Genomic DNA, 20,873 nt, shown 5'->3' with positions numbered 1-20,873 from the left:
TGCAGATTATTTCAGTATTCCATACAATATTAGATATCAGATCTGTGCATCCACAAGTGAAATAGAAGCTGCCTCTACTCAAAGATTCATAAAGTGCTTGGTGTTACTTGAGAGTTTCTATATTCTTGGTGAGCTGCACATTTACTGTATTGGATTATCAAACTTGCAAACAACATCAACTTAACTGATTGTTGTAGCTATGATTCTAATATGAAATTAAACATCCAAAAGGCAAAATTAAGTTAGGGGTTTGGTCCTCTCCAAGCCTTCAACTGACAACTCCAACTATGGGACACATTATTCATCACTTTCACCTTAAGTCCTTAGTCAGAATAGAACACACTCAAAATTTAATAATTTTTAAATTTTTATTTTATAGGCTTAGCTACTCCACCACTTTTTATGAGAAACATGATGGAAATTGAATTCATAACAGGAACGAGCACATGAATATTTTAACTGGATTGAACATGAGCAAAATGCTAAAAGTTTCTGAACTAGGTATATAAATTAATCTGCAACTTTCTCTACATACATTTATTATACCAGGACACTATAGATCAATACATTTTTCAAAAGGAAACACAAGAGATGGGACTCCTCTCACTTAATGCCAACCATTTAAACTTCAGGTGCCTGGTTTAACTTTGGATTCTTTTAGAGTGAGTGGAGAAAGCTGGGCACCTCCAAAGGACAACTTAGCCCATCTTTCCTAGACAAAGAGCTCAGGAAAGGAACCTCACTGAGTACCACGCTCAGACGTTATATTTTTAGATGGCTCATGATAGCTCAGTTCCGCTACCATTCAAATAATTGGGAATTCTGTTTACAATGTGGCTGAAAATATTGCTCATACTTCCATATTCACAGGATAATTTCCAGGAACACATGCCTATGGACATCAAATTACAAAGAAACAGGTGAAAGAGAGCTTTTAGAAAACTGATTTTAAGTGCTGCCCCTAGTGGAAACATACAGAGGGATAATCCTCCCCCATTCTGCATTGAAAGGTAAAGTATTGACAGTACAGCATCGGTTGCTGACAGACATAACAAACCCTATATACTCTTTAGAAAAAAAATAAATTGACCGTTTTTTGAGCTACTTTGAACACTACGAAACAATGCAACTGATGTGACTGAAGCAAGGAAATCAAGGAATCATAGAGCAATCAGAGTAGCTGTCTTTGCAAGAAACCTCCACAGTTCCTCTGTTCTTATTTCATGCTTATGACTGATCTCTGCTATCCAATATCCAAAACCAAAACTCACTTCAACTATGGTCCACCAATTTCCAGTACTTTAACTCAAACTTTAATCAGTCTTTACACTCTGACATCAGCTACATAGTGTGACTATAGTCATCATCTACTTCCAATCACTTCTATCTTACAGTCTTGCAAAATCTATTTACTGATAAAAAAGCTACAAATTACATGTACAAGCTACTGTCTAAATGATTATGCATTAATCAAAATGTGGTCTAAAGTATTATCTTTTTCTCTTCTTCTACAGAAGTGTTCAATAATATATCTCTACTATCCAGTAACGTTGGTGATTCATATCTGTCATCCAGATAACAGCTGATTTATTCAATTTTCAAATTACAAGTTGTCAATAATAAAAACAGCTGGCATGATACATGACAGGTTTAAACCACTGTCTGCATAGAAACCATTGCTCATTTCTACCAAGTGGCATGACTTGTGCTTAATGTGTGGCTATCACACCAGCAGACTTGTCACTAGTTGCTTTGAGTTACCAAAGCAAATGAATGGAGGGTATTTGGTGCATATATATGGTTAGCAAAGGGAAGAGTCTGACAGTAAAGGACATCTCGCAACTGGTAATTGTTAAGCATCTGGCTGCTGTAATCTTCAGTACTAATACTGCTGAGTACCTCTCTGAAACTAACACTTGAGGAGCAAATTGGGAGGCATTTAATGATGGACCTCATTTAAGACATCTGTTTTGAGTCTTCTGATACCACCAGTAAGAGGCTGGACAATACTCCATTTCATAATCTTTAAAAAACCACTAATACAGGTAGAAAGAGTCCAGTTCTGTCACGGCAGCTGGTGGGCTCAGTGTCATGCATTAATTCACAGATGAGTTGGTCCCACGCACACACTAGAACACACACAGAAAGGGGTCTTTCCTTGGCAGCACTCTGGCAGGCTCCTGGAACATTTTTACAGCCAGTCCTGAATGTGACACTGTAATTGCTGTGCACAGAACTGTTGTACATCATAACACCTCACTGGCTGTAATCAAGGAAAGCATACAAGCAAGAAGTTTCAGCCTTACTTTCTGACTTTTAGACTAAGGCTTGACAGAATAAAAGTACAGAAACAGGCTGAAAGTTATTCTTGAACATGATCCACCTGCCATGAAACAGACTGTACTTTTAACACGGTAAATAAGCTGTCACCTTAGAAACTACGAAGCCAATAGGTCTGCATGAGCACAAGGATTTTATGTGCTGCTACTTCTTAAAGCATTCTGCTGGATGGCAGCTTCAGGGAGTGACCAAGACCTACTCCCAGCACTGACCTAGTCTCCCACAGCACCTTTTCCTTTCACACCTGCTGGGTTAACTTTCGGCAGCAGTTACTTCTGGCAGCTGTGTACAGATACAGGTGTGCAGGACAGGTCCGTTCAGCAAACACTGCAGGTTTACGGCACTGCAAACGCATCGCCCTCCTCGCCTTACAGCCGGCCGAAGCGCGGGCACGGGAAAGACAAGCCCAGCGTCCCTCCCCGAGCACCTGCCCTGCCCTCCGCCCGTACCTGTCTGCACGGAGATGTTGACAGCCTCCCCGCCGCCGAGGGGCTCGATGCGGAGGTGGTACCAGGTCCCGGCCTCCAGGTCCCGCAGGGTGCAGCCGTGGGAGCCGTTCCCGGCGGGGGCGGGCTGGCAGCCGGCCGCCCCGCCGGCCTCCGAGCGCCCGCTCAGGCTGAAGTTGCAGGCGCGGCCCGCGGCGCCCCAGCGCAGCCGGACGCTCTGCCCGGCCACGCTCCGCTCCGTCAGGTTGGCCTTGCATCCCGCCACCTCCGCCGGCGCCGCCTGCGGAGAGAGGGGAAAGCTCTGAGGGACCGGCCGCTGCCCCCCTGGGCTCACCTCCCCAGCCATCCCCGCTGCGTTCTGCGCTGGTGCGGGGCAAGCCCGCCTGTCCCCGTCCCCGGCTGAGACCTGCGCGGGTCCCCACCGCCCCCCCTCGCCGCACCGCTCACCTTGGTCAGGGCCAGCGCCGTCCACAGGGCGAATCCCGCTCCATAGCTCAGCATCGCCGACAGTTTTTAACCCCGAAAACCCCCGCGGGGAGGGGAAGGGGGGGAAGGGAGGCGGCGGGGCTGGGTGCGGGGCTATGAAGAAGCCAAGTGCCCGCGGCGGGCCCCGGGGGCCCCCCGCTCCCCGCCGGGCTCCGCGCGGCGGCCGCCGAGCCCAGAGCCGGGCCGCCCGCTCGCTGCATGCGCTCGGGGCTGCCCCGGCCGCCTCCTCCGCCGGGGTGGGGTGCGGGGGGGCTGCCCGCCGCCCGCCCGCGGTTGAGGAGGAGCGGAGGAGGCGGGGGAGGCGGCCGCCGCTTCCCACGCTGCCATTCTGACCCGGGCTGACTCTGCCGGAGCCCTTCCCGCCGACTTCCGCAATCAAGAGGCGATTTCCTCGCGTCTCGCTGCGGGGGGCGAAGCGCGGCGACCCGGGACCTGCCGCCTGCCCCCGAACCGGGGGCACGGGGGTGGCGGAGGGCGGCTGGCCCCGGGGTGCTGCCCCTCGTTGCTTGTGGGTCCCACCTTCCTCCTGGCTCCTCTCCCACCCTTCCTTCCTCGCTGCTTCCTCCCTGTGTCGGCTCTCCCCCGGGACTTCTCTCCCCCTGCTCCTCCTGGGTCGTGGGGGCCCCCCTTGGTCACTCAGGCGGTGGCGGCAGCACACCCACCCCACACCAGCTGCACCTCACTTGAGGTGAAAATCGTTTGACACCGCCTTGCCTCGCTCCATGGCTGCCCCGCTTCGCAGCCGCCTCTCCTCATGCCTGCCTTGCCTGGTCTGCCCCTTTTCCCACAGGCCTCCCACCCTTCGTGGCTGCCTCGCCTCAGATCTGCTTCGTTTTGAGGCCACCTCGCCTCAACTGCCTGCTTCTCATGCCTGCCACCCCTCTCACACCTTCCCCATCTCCTGGCCCACCTCTAGGACTCAGCCACCACTGAACTGCCACTCCCAGCTCCTGTATCCCGAACATAGGATGTTTTTCGAGGTTAGCCACAGACCGCCAAGGCCTCTGTCCTCTCCCAGGTCCCGTGGCGCTGAGACCAAGGGCACTGTGGCAGGGAGACTCCCAGCAGAGCCCAACGCCGAGCTGCTGCCCTCAGCCCCGCACACCGGCGGAGGAGTAACCCATCTCTCGTCAGCCAAGTTATCCTTAGCTTTTTGTTTTGTTCCACATCAACTTGTGCCCTTGAAACAGTTCCTTCCTACATCCCCTGAATAACTCCCAAGCTAAAATTACACACACCACGGAAAGCAAGAAAGTCTCCCTGTTTGCAGACTGCGTCAAAAGAGCTGTCCGTAACTCCAAACTGGATGCAGCCGCAGCATAGCTCTCCATTCCTGTCGTACATGCTCACTTCCTTCTTGCCTAGGTTTCACCTCGTAAAATTCATGTCTATGTGTATGAGGGGTAGGGGGATGGAGAAGATACGTAGCCAGAAGTGCTTTGGACATTCAGCTACCGAAATACACAATAATCCAGAAGCCGTGGCTTAAGTTCGAGATTGTATAAAGGGAGAGGAATTTGACATCTACGTTCTTCAATGGGAATGGCAGTTTTCTGCATCTTTCTGTACTGTATGATGCACATGGGATTTTAACTGTTAAAAGCAACACCTCAAGCATATTCAACACCATCTCTGTTTCATTGTTGCCTCATTTTAGGGAGTAAAAGTGCTAGGGTTTACAAATGTTAGTGTGCCTTTTAGGGGAGCTGCTTCTATAGGATTTTTGTGGGCATCAGACTGTCAAACAAGATACAAATGTCTGAAAAAACTTAGTTCTCATTCTTCTGTTCAGAAAATGAAGGTCTGAGCACTTGTTGGACCTGTCCCTGTGGAAAGCTTCATCTGTCCCAGTGGAGCTCCACACCAGATCCTAGGGACACAGCACTGAAAGTGCTGGACTTTAATCAACAAAGCTCAGGATGATTAATAACTTTATGAGCATCACCCTAAATGATGATAGAAATGTGCTGGTTATGATGCCATTCTCAAACCCATTGCAGAACAAGGTCTCCCTTGGAAGAGATGTTTTATGTCCTTATGATAAAAGGAGGGACCATGCCCCGAAAAGCTAGATGGAAAACACAAGGTGTGCATATTAGACCTGAACTGGGACTAAAATGACATAGGTGTCTTCTAATCTGTTCAAGGTGAGTGAGTTTTACAGTGCAAATTCATCTTCAGAGGATCATTCTTTTTTGGACCTAATGGCATAAACACTGATGTTTTTCCAGCACTGGACATGAGCAAATCTGAAGGTTTTCCAGGAAGTTTGGCTTACTTCAAACCCTTCTCTAAAAATTACAATATTTGGAGCAACCTGCCTTTTCTTGGAAAGTGGAGCTCATATTGTAAGGATTTTTTAAAATATCCATAGTCTGCATTTGCAGGAAGATACAATTCAGATATGTAGGTGTAAGTTAGTTAAGTAGATGTCATATATGAAAGGAAAAAAACCCAGACCAAACAATAGTGCAAAATTATAAAATTCAGGAAAAAAGATGAACCTACCACAAGTAAAATGTAAAGACTCTTAGAAATGTCTGTCTGTCTCTTCCAGCTAACATAAGATAATGTGTGGAGAACTGAGATGTTGCTGCTTCTCAGCAGTGCCCATACTTTAGAAGTTCCTACTTTATTACTCTTATTCTTGCTATTGTAAGATCTTTAAAACTACCTTTTTGTATTAGTAGGGAAGTCCTGTTCAATTAAGTGTTTTGAGACTTCCTTCTATATGTTGCAAAAGCAGCTGTAAGGGTAAGGTCTGACAGAGATATCTATGCCAGCACTGGGATAAAACAGGAGGGGTCCATCATTCAGTTGTGGCAATATATTTGTATAGAATAGCCAACATAATGAGGGTAGTTATTTCCAGAGTGGTATTGAATAAATGGGCTTTTAGCAAATCATCTGTCACACAGCCTTTTAACACTTACCGATCTGTATGGCAAGCCAAGAAACTAATTAAAAAAAGAAAAAAAAAAAAAGAACTGGAAGTGAGTTTTGGGAGTGGCCGGATGTGTCTCTAATAGCAGGCTCCAAAGTCCCTTTCAGACACTTTCCCAAGGTTTCCTGACTTTTTTTTTTTAACATCAACCTCTCTCTCTGTCTCTCTAATCAAGAGGAAATGGGCTTTGCATAGCTTTTGTCATGGTTTGAAAGTGCAAGCCGTAGTTTTACTTGAAATCCAAGGCTGTTCTAAACCAAACATTTTGTTCATTGAAGTGTCACTATTGTCCCCCTCCCAATGGGTATGCTCACAGCCAAGTAACATCAAGGCTTTACTTCTACAAACAAGAGGACCTAGCCTGAGCAAATGCAGTTCACAGAAAGTATTGTCTTCCTAACAACTGTACTCAGTGCTTACTTAGTCTATGTGTTTCCAAAGTATCACATTAAATCTGGTTAATCCTTGAAATCTCCTTTCTAGTTTGACAAAAATGTTTTAAACTCCACTCTAAAGACTTGGAAACAGAGGTGGAGGCCAAATATTTTAAGGTTGTACATCTAACTTGGTGTGTCTAGATCCAAATGTCCAGACCTGGATGAAGGCTTTGAGGGACAGACATTAATGATTTTAATTTTTTTTTCCTCATGGATATATTTAGAGTGCTTATCATCAGGATTCTGGTTTGAAAGCTTTGATCCAAGCAACTTGCTCGGAGGGAATTATGTGAGTCCAGAGGTGAACTGGGGTAGAAATGCAGGGGGCAGTAGCTTCAGTTCAAACAATGCCATTTCTCTAGCACTGGTGGCATTATTTAGTAGGAGTGCTGGAGGCAGTTTGGGTAATATCAGATTATATAGGACATTTCCATTTGGAGGAGACCAGTGTTGTGTGCATACGGACAGAGGGTATGGGGAAATAAGGTCAGCCTGCATGCACCAAGTCAGAATATTTTTTTTTAAAAGAACTACCTCCATCAGCTATGGAACAGGGTGCAGAGCAGCCGTCATCAGCAACATCAGCACTAGAGCAACAGTGTCTGGGCCTATAAACCTTTGAGTTGGTTATTTGGATCAACACAGTCCTGAGTGACACTGCTTCCCTTTCTCCCTGTCTCTGCTGATGTTGTTCAGACCAGATTGAAGAGATTGCTTTGTCCATAGCCCTCCCAAATATAAAACACATGTCTTAGTGTTATCCCCAATAACACTGACACACAGAGTGGTAACTGAAACAACATGTTTGCCTGTCCCAATACATTGAGTGCAGTGTGGTGTCCTGGAGAAGAAACCACAGAAAATTTAGGGATTTTCAGTTCTAAACAACTACATGTTGATAGTGATACAGTGACCAATACTGTCCTGCCTGCTTTAGCATTTTGCCAATGGGGAATCCAGATTTGCTTCAGATTACTTCACTGTTCCTTGCAGAAAAGGAAGACTAGAAACTGATGTGGGAGGTACTGACAGCCCACTGTTAGTTCCTTCTATGGATGGGGCTGGCATCCCTGTGCCCTTCCTCTGCCAGGGCTGCTTGAGGTTGGACAGAGCAGAGATCAAGAAGCAGCTGTCTGTCTCCACTTTTCCTGTCAGTCAGTAGATAAACTGATCAGGGTCAAGGCCAGTGTTCCTTGTAAGGCAAGTTAAAACATTCAGATTTCACTTTGATCTGTAAACCATGTATGTAGTTCTAGGACTTAATTATCCTAAAGAACGTCATAAAAACATATTGTGGTCCTTAGAGCCTAATTAGAGCTAGACCCTCATGTTGTGGAACCAACCAATGATAGAGCCTAAGTCACTGAGAGCAGATACTCAGGCTTCTGTGACTCCTGCCACATCCGTGAGCTTTCTATTGCTCCTCACGTATCCTGAGCATTTCCCTTGAGCTTAAAGGTTTTCCCAAAGCATTGTGCACACCAGGATTGTGCTGTACAGGAGAGGCAGATTTTTTCTGCAGCTGTGCTTCTAGCAAAGAGCACTATCAGCATGAACAAAGGATCCCATCAAAATAAAGAACAAAGCTGAGTCCTGTGGCTGTTTTTTGTTGGTTTTTTTTTAGTCCATGAAACATCCACCTGTAATAGCTATCAGGCTCCACAGAGTGGAGCAGGCTTAATAAAAATCAATCAATAATTCTTCTGCCTTACCTCTTCTGTAGTGCTAGAGTATTGAGTAGTTGTTGGAATCCAGGCTTTCTCTGTTACCGCAGATTTCAAGTCAAAGTAGAGGTTTTCAATGAGATTTTTACCAAAGTGTCCAGTCACGTTTCTGATGAACATCTCTGTGCTACTCTTCAGCAGATTTTCAGGTCTAGAGGTAACAGCGTTTCGAGGGGAGGGTGTAGTTCTAGTACTCCAAACGGAAGTGTCTGCATCTTGGAGATCTAAGAAAAACAAAGGAAAGTGATTAAAATCAGCATTTTTATAAACAATTTTATAAATAAATTTTTTTAGATGCCAATAAGTGTGGCTGATATGACTTCTTATTTTAAGTGCACCTGTCAGTTCTATTTTTTTTTCAGTACAAACGTATATTTTCCATCAATACCAAAGTCTGTGCAAAACAAAGGCAGAAAAAAAATAATTTCCCTGAACATTCATACCATTCATTTTAAAGAGTCCATCAGTGATTCTGAAGTGAAGATAAAGGTTGTACTTTGCCATTAACAGCAACATATCTTCACTCACAGCTTTTTCACTTGCTTGAGTCTACCAAACAGTGCAGTTTCAGCTTTATATGGTCCCCTTTTAAGTACATGGGCCAGATTCTCATGTGCCTTTTAATGGTCTAAGTTGAAAAGATGGCTTTGTTTCAAGACAATTTTTTTGTTCAAGATACTTGTTCAAGAAAAGTTCCTTGTGTCCATATAGGACATTCCTCTTGCATTTTAAAATCAGTCCCATGTAGAAACCATGCTAACCCCTGACTGCTCTCTTCCCAAGGTTCAGCTAACAATCATATTGGTTAACTGAAATGTCTGCAAATATAATACTGGACTTGCTTTTTTAGTCACGTACCCTTCAGAGAACGCCAAAGTTGCAATTAAAGCGCAGGAAAGATTTTATTACACATTTTTCCTCCACATTTTCATGGCTCTTCCTCCCCATTGGTATGTATTTAATATCCTTTCTTTGTGGCTGTGAGGGCAGGGTTCAAGCTGTAGTGGCCTCTACATCTGGTAGCATCACATTTCAGCTAAGTGATTGGAATTACTGACTGGCCCCTTCTGCTCACAAAAAGCTGCTCTGCCATTGCTAGAGCACAGCTAGTGTGCATTGGCCCAAAGCCCAAAGCACTTTGTCTGTCCTTGAACTGGGGTCTCCAGCATGACAGAACCTTGTTTTGCTGCTGAGCCACTGGGCTGGTTGCCATTTATAAGAATTTTAGCTCACAAACCCTCTTAAAAAAAAAAGTAATGACTGGGTTAAATTGCAGCAGAAGCTTCCAAATGTAATTACTCGATGTGCAATTATAATATCTTAGCAGGCCAGTGTGTGATTACCTCTTACCCAAAGGATCAGTGGGTAAGCTTTCGTGAAGTCAACACAATGGATTTTGTTTGTATATGTGTGAATATATATGTTAACATCTTTTTACAAAGGAACTTGCAGTACTCTCATTTGCATTCAGAAATCAAAGTGAGATTGTAAGCTCCTGTAAGAGACATTTTTATTCAGTGTTTCCTGTGCTTGACAGTACAGTGCATTCACCTGGTACTTGGCTTTGGATCCTCTTTAAAATTATTCTTTTGCTGGAATGGGTTGATATCCAGATTAATTTATCTGTTTCCCCTCCTTTTACCTATCTGTGCTTCTCTGGGAATAAAAAGTCTTCATTCAATTACAAAAGATGTTGATTATATATTTTTTTCAAAACTGAGGCACTGAAAACAACAGTACAGATCTAATTCTTGTGTCTCTTATACCCATGCAAAGGGTTTCATCAAACCCTCAAGTCTTGTCCAACATTGCACGACCATCCTTATGCTGCTGCATTCCTAGAATCCCGTGCAGAGTACCTGTGGTGCAGAGTCTGCTCAGGTCCTACATCACAGACCTTCATGGCTCCCACCAAATGGACAGGGAAGAGTCTGGCAGGGGCAGCCCTGTGCTCACGGTGTCATCAGTTGCTGAAGGACACCCATTAGCTGACACAAGTCCAGACTTAGTCTAAATTCCATGTCAGTCATTGTTCCTGGTGACCTCCTATTAGTCAGGGGTCTCTGAAAGTCTGTGACAGGCAACTAGAAAATCTACCCCAAGGACGTGGAAAGAACTGGGCCTGCTTGCTTGGTGCCTCTCAGCTATGTCCAAGTTCAGCAGGGAGTAGAATTTACTGATAGAAAGACAGCTTAAAAAAAAGTACATCTGAGTGACCAGCAGCCACTTAGGAAAAAAGGCCACTAAATTTGGTTACTAAATATAGAGTTACACACCCAGCTTAAAAAAAACATTAAAAAATATCTTATTTTTACTTACAAATACCAGCAATTCCAACTGTAAGACGAGTGTGTTCCACTACAGTTGTGCTTTAGGAAAGTTGCTGCCCCATAAAAGGGAAGCTGGTGCTGCCAGTGACATTCATGGGACTCAGTAGCCAGGACATAACCAGCATTCCTACCAGCATTCCTGCTGCAGAAACTGGTGACAGAGCTCGACCCTCCTAGAAGTGAAACCCTAGGTCTGCAAAAATGTTCCACCAGCCTGAGGAGACACCATGAACAAGCACCTGGTCACTGCACAACCCAGCTCCTCTTGGTAAGTTCAGGGTTACCCTGGGTTTCCCCAGCTAAAGGATCTTTCCCAGCAAAGCCTGACAACAGTCTTTCTCCTGTAACCTATGGATGGAAATGGACCTTCATAGCCCTTCTTCAATGGTAGGCACTTATGAAAGAGACCTGCATGTTTTAAGTCCCAAGCAAACAGCTTTGTACACAACTTCAGTTCCAAATTTTTATACCAGAAAAAAACTCACCTCCCTCCTGGACATCAGTAAAGTAGACAGAAATCTCAACAGTGGGATTTTTCAGAAGTGTTTAGCATTGTTCTAGCGCTCTCTTTGGAAATCAGTCATAAAACTGTTCATAGGAGCAGAACCGCAGAACTGAGGACTGACACTGATCACTAGTGGCTGAATGATATACAGTGTGTGAACATACCATTGTAATCACCAGTAGCACACCCAGGAGAAATGATGACATTCTGACTAAGTGCATATTTCATCCATGGGGTGTACTGCAGACTGCATCCATCTGCACAGCAGCAGGCCCCTTACAAGGAAAGGAAATCCATACGTTTTGCATGGATGGTGAGCAAGAGTGCTGATTAGTGATCGAGTACTGAGAACTCTACAGTGGTGTCTTCAGACTCAGACGAGCTGGCGTGGTGCAGTTGTCTGAAATAGCTTGTGTCATACCAATCTGCCTAACCTATTAAAGCACAGTTTCAGAAAACTAAGGCTGAACTCCTAGTGAAACATAACTGAATCACATACCTATTGTATATGCAAAACTACTCTGTAAGACTGCAACTCACTTGCTAACAGCAGGACTTGAAACTAGAAGGGCTTGTTTTAAAGTTCTCTGTATGTGCAGGACAAAATGAATTACATTTTAGTCTAACTAAGTCTAACTACTTGTAAATAGACTGCAAAAATAAAGACTTCATTTAAAAAACATACTTCAGATTTCTGATGTATGTAGGAGTGTGACAAAAGAACAAAATCCACCAGGCGTCTTTTTTTTCCAATTCAATGTAGACCTTTTAAAAACTGCAAAATCTATGGTACTTGATATTTTTTTACATTTTTTGTCTGAAATGGTTGTAGAAGTTAGCAATGTTTGTATCTCACGCCAGAGAGGTCAAATGTCTCCAAATCCAGTCTATTCCTGAGCAGCTCTTTTACTTACTTGTTTTTGAAGTGTTGAAGTAGCCACTTAAAGGCTCTTTCAGCATCAGTGGTGGCAGGACATCCCATGTAACTATGGTGATAATACCATAGCTCTATCAGCCCTATTTCTGACACTCTGGGTAGCCCCAGCTCATGCTGAAGTGGATTTTTTGCCACTGAAAGGTATCTAGACTCCATTAACTCCATGGATTACCTCTCAACTGAAAAGAGCTCAGAAAGATAACTATTATATGTAGACACCTAGGACTCGGTTCACTTGCCTAAACAGAGTTGCCTAGTGCAATCTGAACTGCCCTAGGGCATGTGAGGCATCTGCTCAGGGCTCTCATAGCACTTATGGGAGAGCTATGTCTTTCTGAGTAGGCAGTGAGAGGTCAGGTGGGATATCCTGAAGCATCTCAAATAGCAAAAAGCACCTATGTTGAGACAACAGAAATAAGCCCTTTCTTCAGACACTTAGAAGCTGAAACTCACTTCAGCTTGTACACAGACTCCCATACTTTTCTTTGTAGATCCCACTATGGTTCTTAACTGCTTAGCCCATAACAGTAAGTAATAAAACCCTTCTCCCCCACAAAAGCAGCTACCTCTTCTAATGGGGCTTTGTCTCAATATCCAAAGTTCGAGGGTTTTGCAGCTACAATTCCTTCAGGAGATGTCTTGACTATGTATGCTATGGTAGAAGAGAAACACAGTACGGAGCATCACACTACAAACCAGTTCATGTCACCTTCTGCATGCAGACTGCTCTACAGGTGTAATGACAGCATCTAGACCTCAGTGAACAACTGCAGCAAACAGTTTGGACTTGTGTCTCCCTGTTGAAGTGAACAATTTTTCGTCTGCAGTGGTTTTGAGGCTTGTTTGAGGCTTTGTAATATTTGAGGTGCCACATAGCATTGCCTCTGTTCTCCAATTCAGTATTCTATTGAAACTAACCCACCCAGAACAAAAGAAGCTTGTCAGAACACCTTACAGAACTGAGAAGTGATACCAGCATTTGTGGTGCTCTGGCTGCTTTCCCACACAAGAGGAGACAGGGTTTGTTTTGCAATTGTTACTTGCATGCAACAAGTTTGCTCTTTTTAGTCATACTGCCTTCTACCCCTTCACCTCCCGTACATTGCTCTTCTCCCTGCTCCTATTCCTGTTCCTCTCCTGCACCCTGGGCTTAGAGAAGCTCTGACCCCAAAAGCCAGCTAGTGAAAAGAAGGCCTTAGCAGTATAGAGACTGTTCCTCTCTCTGCCCAAAATCTCCTCATGAACTTGATAAACTCTGATGTCTTGCCATCTCAAGGGAGATCGATACCTTGTGGCCCTTTCTTCATGTCAGCTGTTTCAGCCAGAGGCCAGATTCAGCCATGGGTTTGTGTGAGAAGGACTGTCTGCTGTTAGATTTAAAGTGATCTCTGACTGAACAGGGATGACATACATACATAAACTGATCCTGATTTCCACAGAGAGTCATTTAGGTCAGGATTGTAGGAAAAATGTATATCCAAGCACATCTCAGATGGCTGATTTGAAATCCAAATCTAAGCTCAGACTTTCCCCAGGCTCAGAAAAATCATGGTTGGCATTTGAGTTAGGTCCAGAATAAAAGGTAGTTGCAGTTGTTGGGTTTGGAGCTTGTACTATATCTGGGCTGATAAGATGTTTGGGATGCAATTCACTGAGTTACTCCTTTGCCAGAATAAAACTATTTTTATGAGTACTACAAAAACAAAGGATACATTCTATCAAAATATGGTGTTAGTCAGGAGTAGAAAAACTTAGTAATTTCAGCTCCAAAGACTTAGTTTTCATTATTTTAGCTAAATATAGACTGAATATGTTATTTTAGGCTGATCCACTGCTGCTTTCACTGAAAGTAGACAGATGTTCTTGGAAGACTAATTTTACATATTCAACATTGATAATTTTGACATGCATATGGATGTCAAGACCAGCACTGCAGGCATTACATTTTGTTCTTGTAGTACAAGTACAACAAGTACAACAATAAAAATTATTATTTGAAAAATGAATCTCTTTGCACTACTTCAACTTTTTATGAGTTTCTTATATACCTGGAATTCTTAGTTAGGTATTGAAGATCATAATTGTAGAATCAGTGAGACCCTTGAAGTGGATCTACAGGCTTTTCTATGGATAGATTTTCAGGAAAATCAAGGTAGATTCATTAAAGGGCTAGGCACAGTAAATATAATACCCCATGACAATTGTCTTACTACATATTGGTCTTCAATTGCTTTTTCTCTGAGGATGATTGAGAAAAGGATGTAAAGTTACTTTGACTGTTAGGCCACACTTCATCCAGTCTTCTAAGGAATACAACACTGCCTGCATACCTCATCTTAACTTTTCATGTTGTCTTTGAATAAGCAAACTCTACTCACCGTATAAACAGGACTTCAAAAGATTTTGCCCTTTTAATCCCTAAAATAGGGCTGGAATGATACCTTAGTCCATTTTCTATTCCCTGATTCTGCAAACTGTCTTTTCAGACCTCCATTTATTTGATTAGTCCTGCTGCTAAGAGCAGAGCTCTGCATGTGCTAATTTGCTGAAAAAAATGATACCCTGCCTTACAATGAATGGGGGTTTAGAAAGAACAAGGATTTGTTTTAAACATTCTGAAAACTTGGCCATATGCAAAAATAGTGGGTCATGAAACATTTTTTTAAATCCTGGAAAGACAAGAATAAGTTGCGTGTTCCCCAATAGAAAGCTTGACTCTGCAGGTTGTTCTCATTTACCACAAAGAACTGCTTAATAGTGCACAAGAAGACTGTCAACAGGATTGTAAGGAAGGGTTGACAACAGGACATCAAGGAAAGTGTTATGAAGCAGTATTCAAAATGTTCTACCTTCCCTTTTGCTATGGATATGGAAACATACAACCACAGAGGTGTACCAACACATCTGTCAGTATGTGCACAGAACCATGCATCTCAAAGTGCAATTACAAGAATTTCTGAGATTTTTTGATTCATTTCATTATTTTCAGGATTTTGATTGCTCTTACATACATACTGCATCTAAGGGCAAAGTGACACTGTGTAAACATGTGAATGCATAAGCTGTATGTCAGTTCTAATCATGCATTTGAGTTAATAAGCGAAGTAATTGTGCATGTGTTTGATTTTCGTGTCTTTTTACTCATGACAGATTGGATCTGGATCTGTATGGTAAAATGAATAGTGAGGAGAAGGACTTTTATATATCCGTAATTTTAAAAAGTATTAGGAATTAGTACCCATAATTCTGTTTAAAAGTGAAAAAGGAAATGACACAAGAATAGTGAGCTAAACTTACACATAAGCACTTTGATCCAAAGCTTGAGAGTAAAGGGGAGACATCCTGAAAATATAAAATGGCTTAAAACCCCCATCAGTTGTGAGAAAGACAGCTGTTCTTTTTTATGATTCTGTAAACTCTTTTTAACTATGAAAAACATTTTTCTGTATCAATAAAATACCTAAATTTTAAACATCTGAGTTAGCATAAAAGAGACATTTCTGTTACCAAAACTTCCAGGATGGTTCCTTGAAGGAGTAGCTCACCTTGCTTTGAGCACAGATTTACATAAACAGGTTTTCCCGTCTCGCTGGCTTCTAGCTGCATCCATGTATGAAGGTATTTCTTACTCTGCTTGGCCATTACCTTCTGACCTTGCTTTGTGAGAAAGAGAGAGCTGTTGGCCACCTTCAGGAGCCCATCTTCCTCGTGGCACGTCCACCTGACTGCCTGGGGACAATCAGCAACAATGCTGCGAGATGACAGGGCAGAGCGTGTAGAGATGCTCAGGCACTGGGCAGACTTCACGTGAAGGAGCCTGTCATTTGCTGTCCACTGCCACTGCTGGTTGAGGTTGGTCATATTGCACTTTTCCATAATGACTCCTCTCTTTTCTGAAAGACACTGCTGTTTCTGGACATGGATAATCAGAAACCCTTCTGGAAGAGGAAAATTCCAGAAAAATGCGATAGGTTACATAAGGTTACTTAACAGAAAGCAATTCCTGAAGATTTAAAATACAGCAGCAAATAAGTGTCTCTTCCCACTTTCTATATATTTACATGTGTTGAACCTATTTTAGTGGAACCTCAGACATACAACCCACATGATGCAAGTGTTGGTAATGTAAATAGTGAGAATGCAAAAAGCAAGCTATTGTGGGAAAGTTCACCTTAACTTTCATGATATATAAAAATGAAAAAAAAAAATAAAATGAACATAACAGAAATCCCAGAACTATTATCTTTAAATACCAGTTTTAAATACCCCACTTCCCTTGCTTGAAATCAGACAGAGATCTACACAAGCTCTCAGTCTTCATTCCATTGTATGACAGTCTTTTTACAATATAAGTTAATGCCTGGAAATTTTTTAGTAAAATTCACAGTGTTTCTGTAGAAAACATGCAAGGGGATATTCCCAAACCCATGTGCTCCTCAGTGCCTGTGCTGTTACAGGAGTGGAGGCTCTTTACAGATAGGAAGTACATCTCTTTTACTGGATTTACTCCAGAGTCTCTAGCTGTTAGTTTTTGTCACCATGCTAATTCATGTTAGATTAGGTCTTCGTGTCACCAGACTTAGACATCAACACCAAGCACTCAAATGAAGAGAACTACAATGCATTCATTAACTCCCCCAAAGTTATCAAGGCAAAATCCGTATTTGTTACAGAACACGGAACTGGATATTTCAAACACAGCCTCCCTGCAACATCTTGTTTAAGTTTTTCTCTTTTTATATTCTTGGTTACTCAAATATTGCAGGCTCACTAGTTACAAAGTGCTAAACCAAATATGTGTATTTATTTCACTTGGTTGAGGTTTATCATCCCCCTGTTTTTACAGCCTTGGGTATTTTCTATGTTCACAGAAAGCTCGTGGCTCTGGAACTTTCACAAAGAAGGAATAAAAAATAGGACTCTCCCCTTTCAAAGAGCTTATCCCAAAGCTCAGCTCCTGGATTATCTAGCATGAGATCTTCTTTTAAAAAAGGAGCATCTCCAGCATAGAAAGAGACAGTTTATTTTCCTTTGGAAAGAAATCTAAACAGAACGGGCTACATTGGCCCTGCCCCCCATTCCTCTTGTATGAACCCAAGCGATGAAGTGACTCGGTTTTTATAAGCTGCCAGCTGCCCCAGAGGGCTCTGCTCAGTGGCAGAAAGAGCAACACGGTGGAGGGGAAATGGGGAAAGACACTTACCTGAGAATGTCAAGGCAAGACAGGTAGAAACCAGGACGTGAAATAAAGAATCCATTTTCCCTCTAGCAACTCCCCACGCTTCTCTTAAAAAAAAACCACCTCAGATAAGTGAAGCGAAGGCTAGGAAGGAAATGTGCCTTCACAGGGGGAAAAAGTCAGTGACGAGCACTTCCTTCTATTCAATTGTTTTGGGGAGTTTTACACCACTTTGTCCTTTCATATGATTTTCAGAGTTTATAGTTGCTTTATTTTGGAAAAATACAAGCAAAAGAGAGAGAGGTTTTCAAACACCCAGGAAATTAAAAGAGATGATGTTGGATAAAGAAAAGGGACTATACTTTCATGTAATTTGTTGCCTGTGAAATATTAAAAGTCTGCAGGTGATCTGGATAGTCCTGAATAAATATATACTATATTACACAGGGAACAAACACATGTTTTGGTAACTACACAAAATCAAACAAAATCTTGATATTGATACTTCTAACCCCACAAGTTCTAAAAGCCAAGTGGAGAGGGGGGAGGAGAAGTGGAAGAGGAGGAGGCAAAGCTCTGAAGTATTCTGGGTCTTCTACAAACTCCCCCTGAGGGATCAAGTGCTGCTGGTTTTGCCTTCCCATCAGGTGATCCACCTTGCTCCATGTCAGTGGGAGATTGCCCATGTCCTCTGGATTGGCTCTCCGGTGATCTGAAGCCATGGTGAAGTCTAATCAAATTGTACTGGGCTATCCCTGTTTATGGGGCTACGAGAATGTGTGGTGCCTTAACTACTCTAGGCAAGAACACAGACTTCAGTAAATATTTTATATCAAGTGTAATTTATTAGCAGTATGAAGCAAAGTCAACATTGCTGCATTAAAAACTCATTATACCCTGTAAACAGACCTCCCAGTGCTGTAAGTCATAATGCCAACTTCGCATTTCTCTTAAAAAACAAACTCTTACTGAACAGTAAAGGAAACAGTCATAGCAGCATTTTCTTTCGTGTATAACCTGTCATGGAACTATTCATATCACTAAAGTCATCTATCTCTTACTGAAAGAGATAGAGCAGATAAACAACATAAGCAAAAAATCCCATATTAATAAAAGACAGACAAATATTTAAAATCCTTACCATTTAGGATATGCTACAAAGTTTCTTTTAAAAGTAAAATGACATACACAATTTACAAATGCACTGGATTCAGGTCTGTAGCAGAAGCAAGTTCTAGGACAATCAACAGTATAGGGTAAATATATACACACTGAATAACAGACATTGTGCTCTGCAACTGCTCTGCAAGACCTATCGTAAATACACATTTAATAGTTAGTAGTATGAAGAACATACATTTCCATATAAAATATTAACTGCTTTTGAATATTTTCAAAAACAATACTTTTAATTTTTTTATTTTCTTATCTTCTTTTTTTAATCCATAATTGAACACTTGCAATTTTAGCAGCAAGAATATTATGTGGCCAAGAAACAAGCTCACCACATAATCAATAATAGCACTTTACAGTACAGTTGACAGTCCATTCACAAGACATTTTGCAAACGTTAAAGCATTTGTACACTTGATAAACATTTCTTCTGTGGAAGTTCCAATGTCCATTCAACTGCAGCAGTAACACATACATACATTCCATATGGCAGATACCAGTGTTACAGAATTAAACCCACCTTTAGATATATACGTGAAATCCATGTGCAGTTTCAGTATCGTACCTTCTTTATAAATCATTTTTGGGAAGCTCACAATACATTCATATACAGTAAGGGTCCAGCAATCTCTATACTTTTACCAAACCCTCCACAATCCTTTCAGAAGTTGGCCTCAAAGCTGCTCTTCACACTGCAGTAAACTCCTCGAAGAAGCTGCTGGTAGGTAATGAAACAAATTACCTCAAGAGACTGACATTCAGTTTCACTTCCCTTGGCCTCACTGGACAGCTTCTTCAGAAAGTCTGCTTTCATACAGACTCAGTGCATGGTGCACAAATTCATACTGTTCACTGGTCTGAACCATTCCACCCCTGAAAAGAAAACACATCAGAATCATAGAATCATAGAATCACAGAATGGTTTGGGTTGGAAAGGACCTTAAAGACCATCTAGTTCCAACCCCTCTGCACAGGCAGGGACACCTGCCCCTAGATCTGGTTATTCAAAGCCCCATCCAACTTGACTTTGAACACTGTTAGGGATGGGGCATCCATAACCTCCCTAGGCAACCTGTTCCAGTGTCTCACCACCCTCACACTGAAGAATTTCTTCCTAATGTCTAATCTATTTCTTAAGAATCTAACAACTTCCATCCCCTTCCAACCCCACAACCAGCAGATAATGCAAGGCCTTTTCTCATTTTACTTAGAATTTGCTTCAGTAAGTGGGAGTAAGTGCCTGAGCAGAATTACTTTTTTAATAACTTATGCCATCCAGCACATGCCCAGCATGAACCACCATTCCCAGTTCTGTCAGGGTAAGAACTAGAGAGGAAAATATTTGGCATCTACATTGTCAAAACCTATGTTTCAGTTTCAACACTCTCATAGATAAATTTGCTAAGTCCCTTGGGCAAGGAAGGCCAGATACATGGATGCAGTTTTACTTCCGATGGTGCAAGGGAGTATTCAGAATCTGTCATTTCATTTTTGTCCTTTACTAAAAATGTAACCTTTGGTGACCCTCAGATCGCCTGTGCAGAGAACAGCTCTTCCTGTCCTCCTTCTAACGCCTACAATGCATCCTGTCTGAACAGCAGCCACCTAAGAAATTTTACAGCCATGACTCATTTCAGCACCAACAATACAAAAGAGTTTAACTTGACCATAAAAAGGACTAGTTAGAGCCAGCTTGTATTACATGACTACATTTCATACATTTCACCTGATAACAATCCCTTTTTGAGGTCTATGTATGAGGATCAAGTTCGCCACCTCCAATGCCAATTGCATTGTGGTGGATCATATCCTATAGGAGGTAGGTTTGGTATTTACTAAGAGTGGTACCATTCGGCTCTGAAATTAAAATGAGCCTCTTTCAGACAGTACTAAGGTCTTCCAGGTCTCACTTCCCATGAAGTTAAGCCTCAAGTTTACTTACTTCTACTTTGATTACCTCATCTGCCAGGGTATTCAAAGCTACCTACTCAGCTTCTAGAACCAAGCCCCCCAGTTCATCCTCAGTGTACTCTGAAGCAGCTAGTTACCTTTTGGGGGATTAAAGAGTAAATGGCCGTAGTGCGAAGGAAGACATTAAGTTGTATATTGGATTTGGCTTCAGTTAGATGTTCATTGAAACAATTACATTCATGAGGGATGTGGATCCAGAGCAATGTTGAAGCCAGGCATCTTGCAAGAGATCTGACATCCCTTCAGACATCCTAGCAACAAAAGGGCCTACTGATACACAAAGCTATATGAAAAATGTTAAAACGCTTCAACAAGTATTGTCCTTTAGTACGTTAGAACATTTAGAACATTGTCTGCAACCATAAGGTCCTTTTTTTCCCCTCAGTAGTACTGGATGATTA

At 42.5% G+C, this 20,873-nt stretch overlaps 2 protein-coding genes across 7 annotated transcripts in view; both read right to left on the bottom strand.

Moving 5' to 3' along the window:
- The window catches only part of PTPRB (protein tyrosine phosphatase receptor type B), a 63,048-nt gene extending 45,625 nt beyond the window's left edge, over nt 1-17,423 (bottom strand). The window contains exons 1-4 of one of the 2 annotated variants that reach the window (XM_051614801.1): nt 17,353-17,423; nt 15,695-16,087; nt 8,366-8,601; nt 2,790-3,066 (exon numbers count right to left, since the gene is read on the bottom strand). In XM_051614801.1, the coding sequence (XP_051470761.1) occupies nt 2,790-3,066; nt 8,366-8,601; nt 15,695-16,087; nt 17,353-17,407 (961 nt within the window). In that variant the 5' untranslated portion in view covers nt 17,408-17,423. Of the gene's footprint in view, nt 1-2,789; nt 3,067-3,233; nt 3,500-8,365; nt 8,602-15,694; nt 16,088-17,352 lie in introns of those variants that run through there. The other variant, XM_051614810.1, reaches the window with a different exon arrangement.
- A 728-nt stretch (nt 17,424-18,151) lies between these two features.
- PTPRR (protein tyrosine phosphatase receptor type R) overlaps nt 18,152-20,873 on the bottom strand; it is a 145,534-nt gene continuing 142,812 nt past the window's right edge. For all 5 annotated transcript variants that reach the window (XM_051639420.1, XM_051639393.1, XM_051639382.1 and 2 more), the window contains one exon: nt 18,152-19,374. In XM_051639420.1, the coding sequence (XP_051495380.1) occupies nt 19,281-19,374 (94 nt within the window). In that variant the 3' untranslated portion in view covers nt 18,152-19,280. The remainder of the gene's footprint in view (nt 19,375-20,873) is intronic.

This window comes from Apus apus, chromosome 1 (genome assembly GCF_020740795.1).
Source record: "Apus apus isolate bApuApu2 chromosome 1, bApuApu2.pri.cur, whole genome shotgun sequence".
NCBI classification, from domain to species: domain Eukaryota; kingdom Metazoa; phylum Chordata; class Aves; order Apodiformes; family Apodidae; genus Apus; species Apus apus.
Note: the sequence above shows the minus strand (reverse complement) of the source record. Positions and strands in the feature narration are given on the sequence as shown.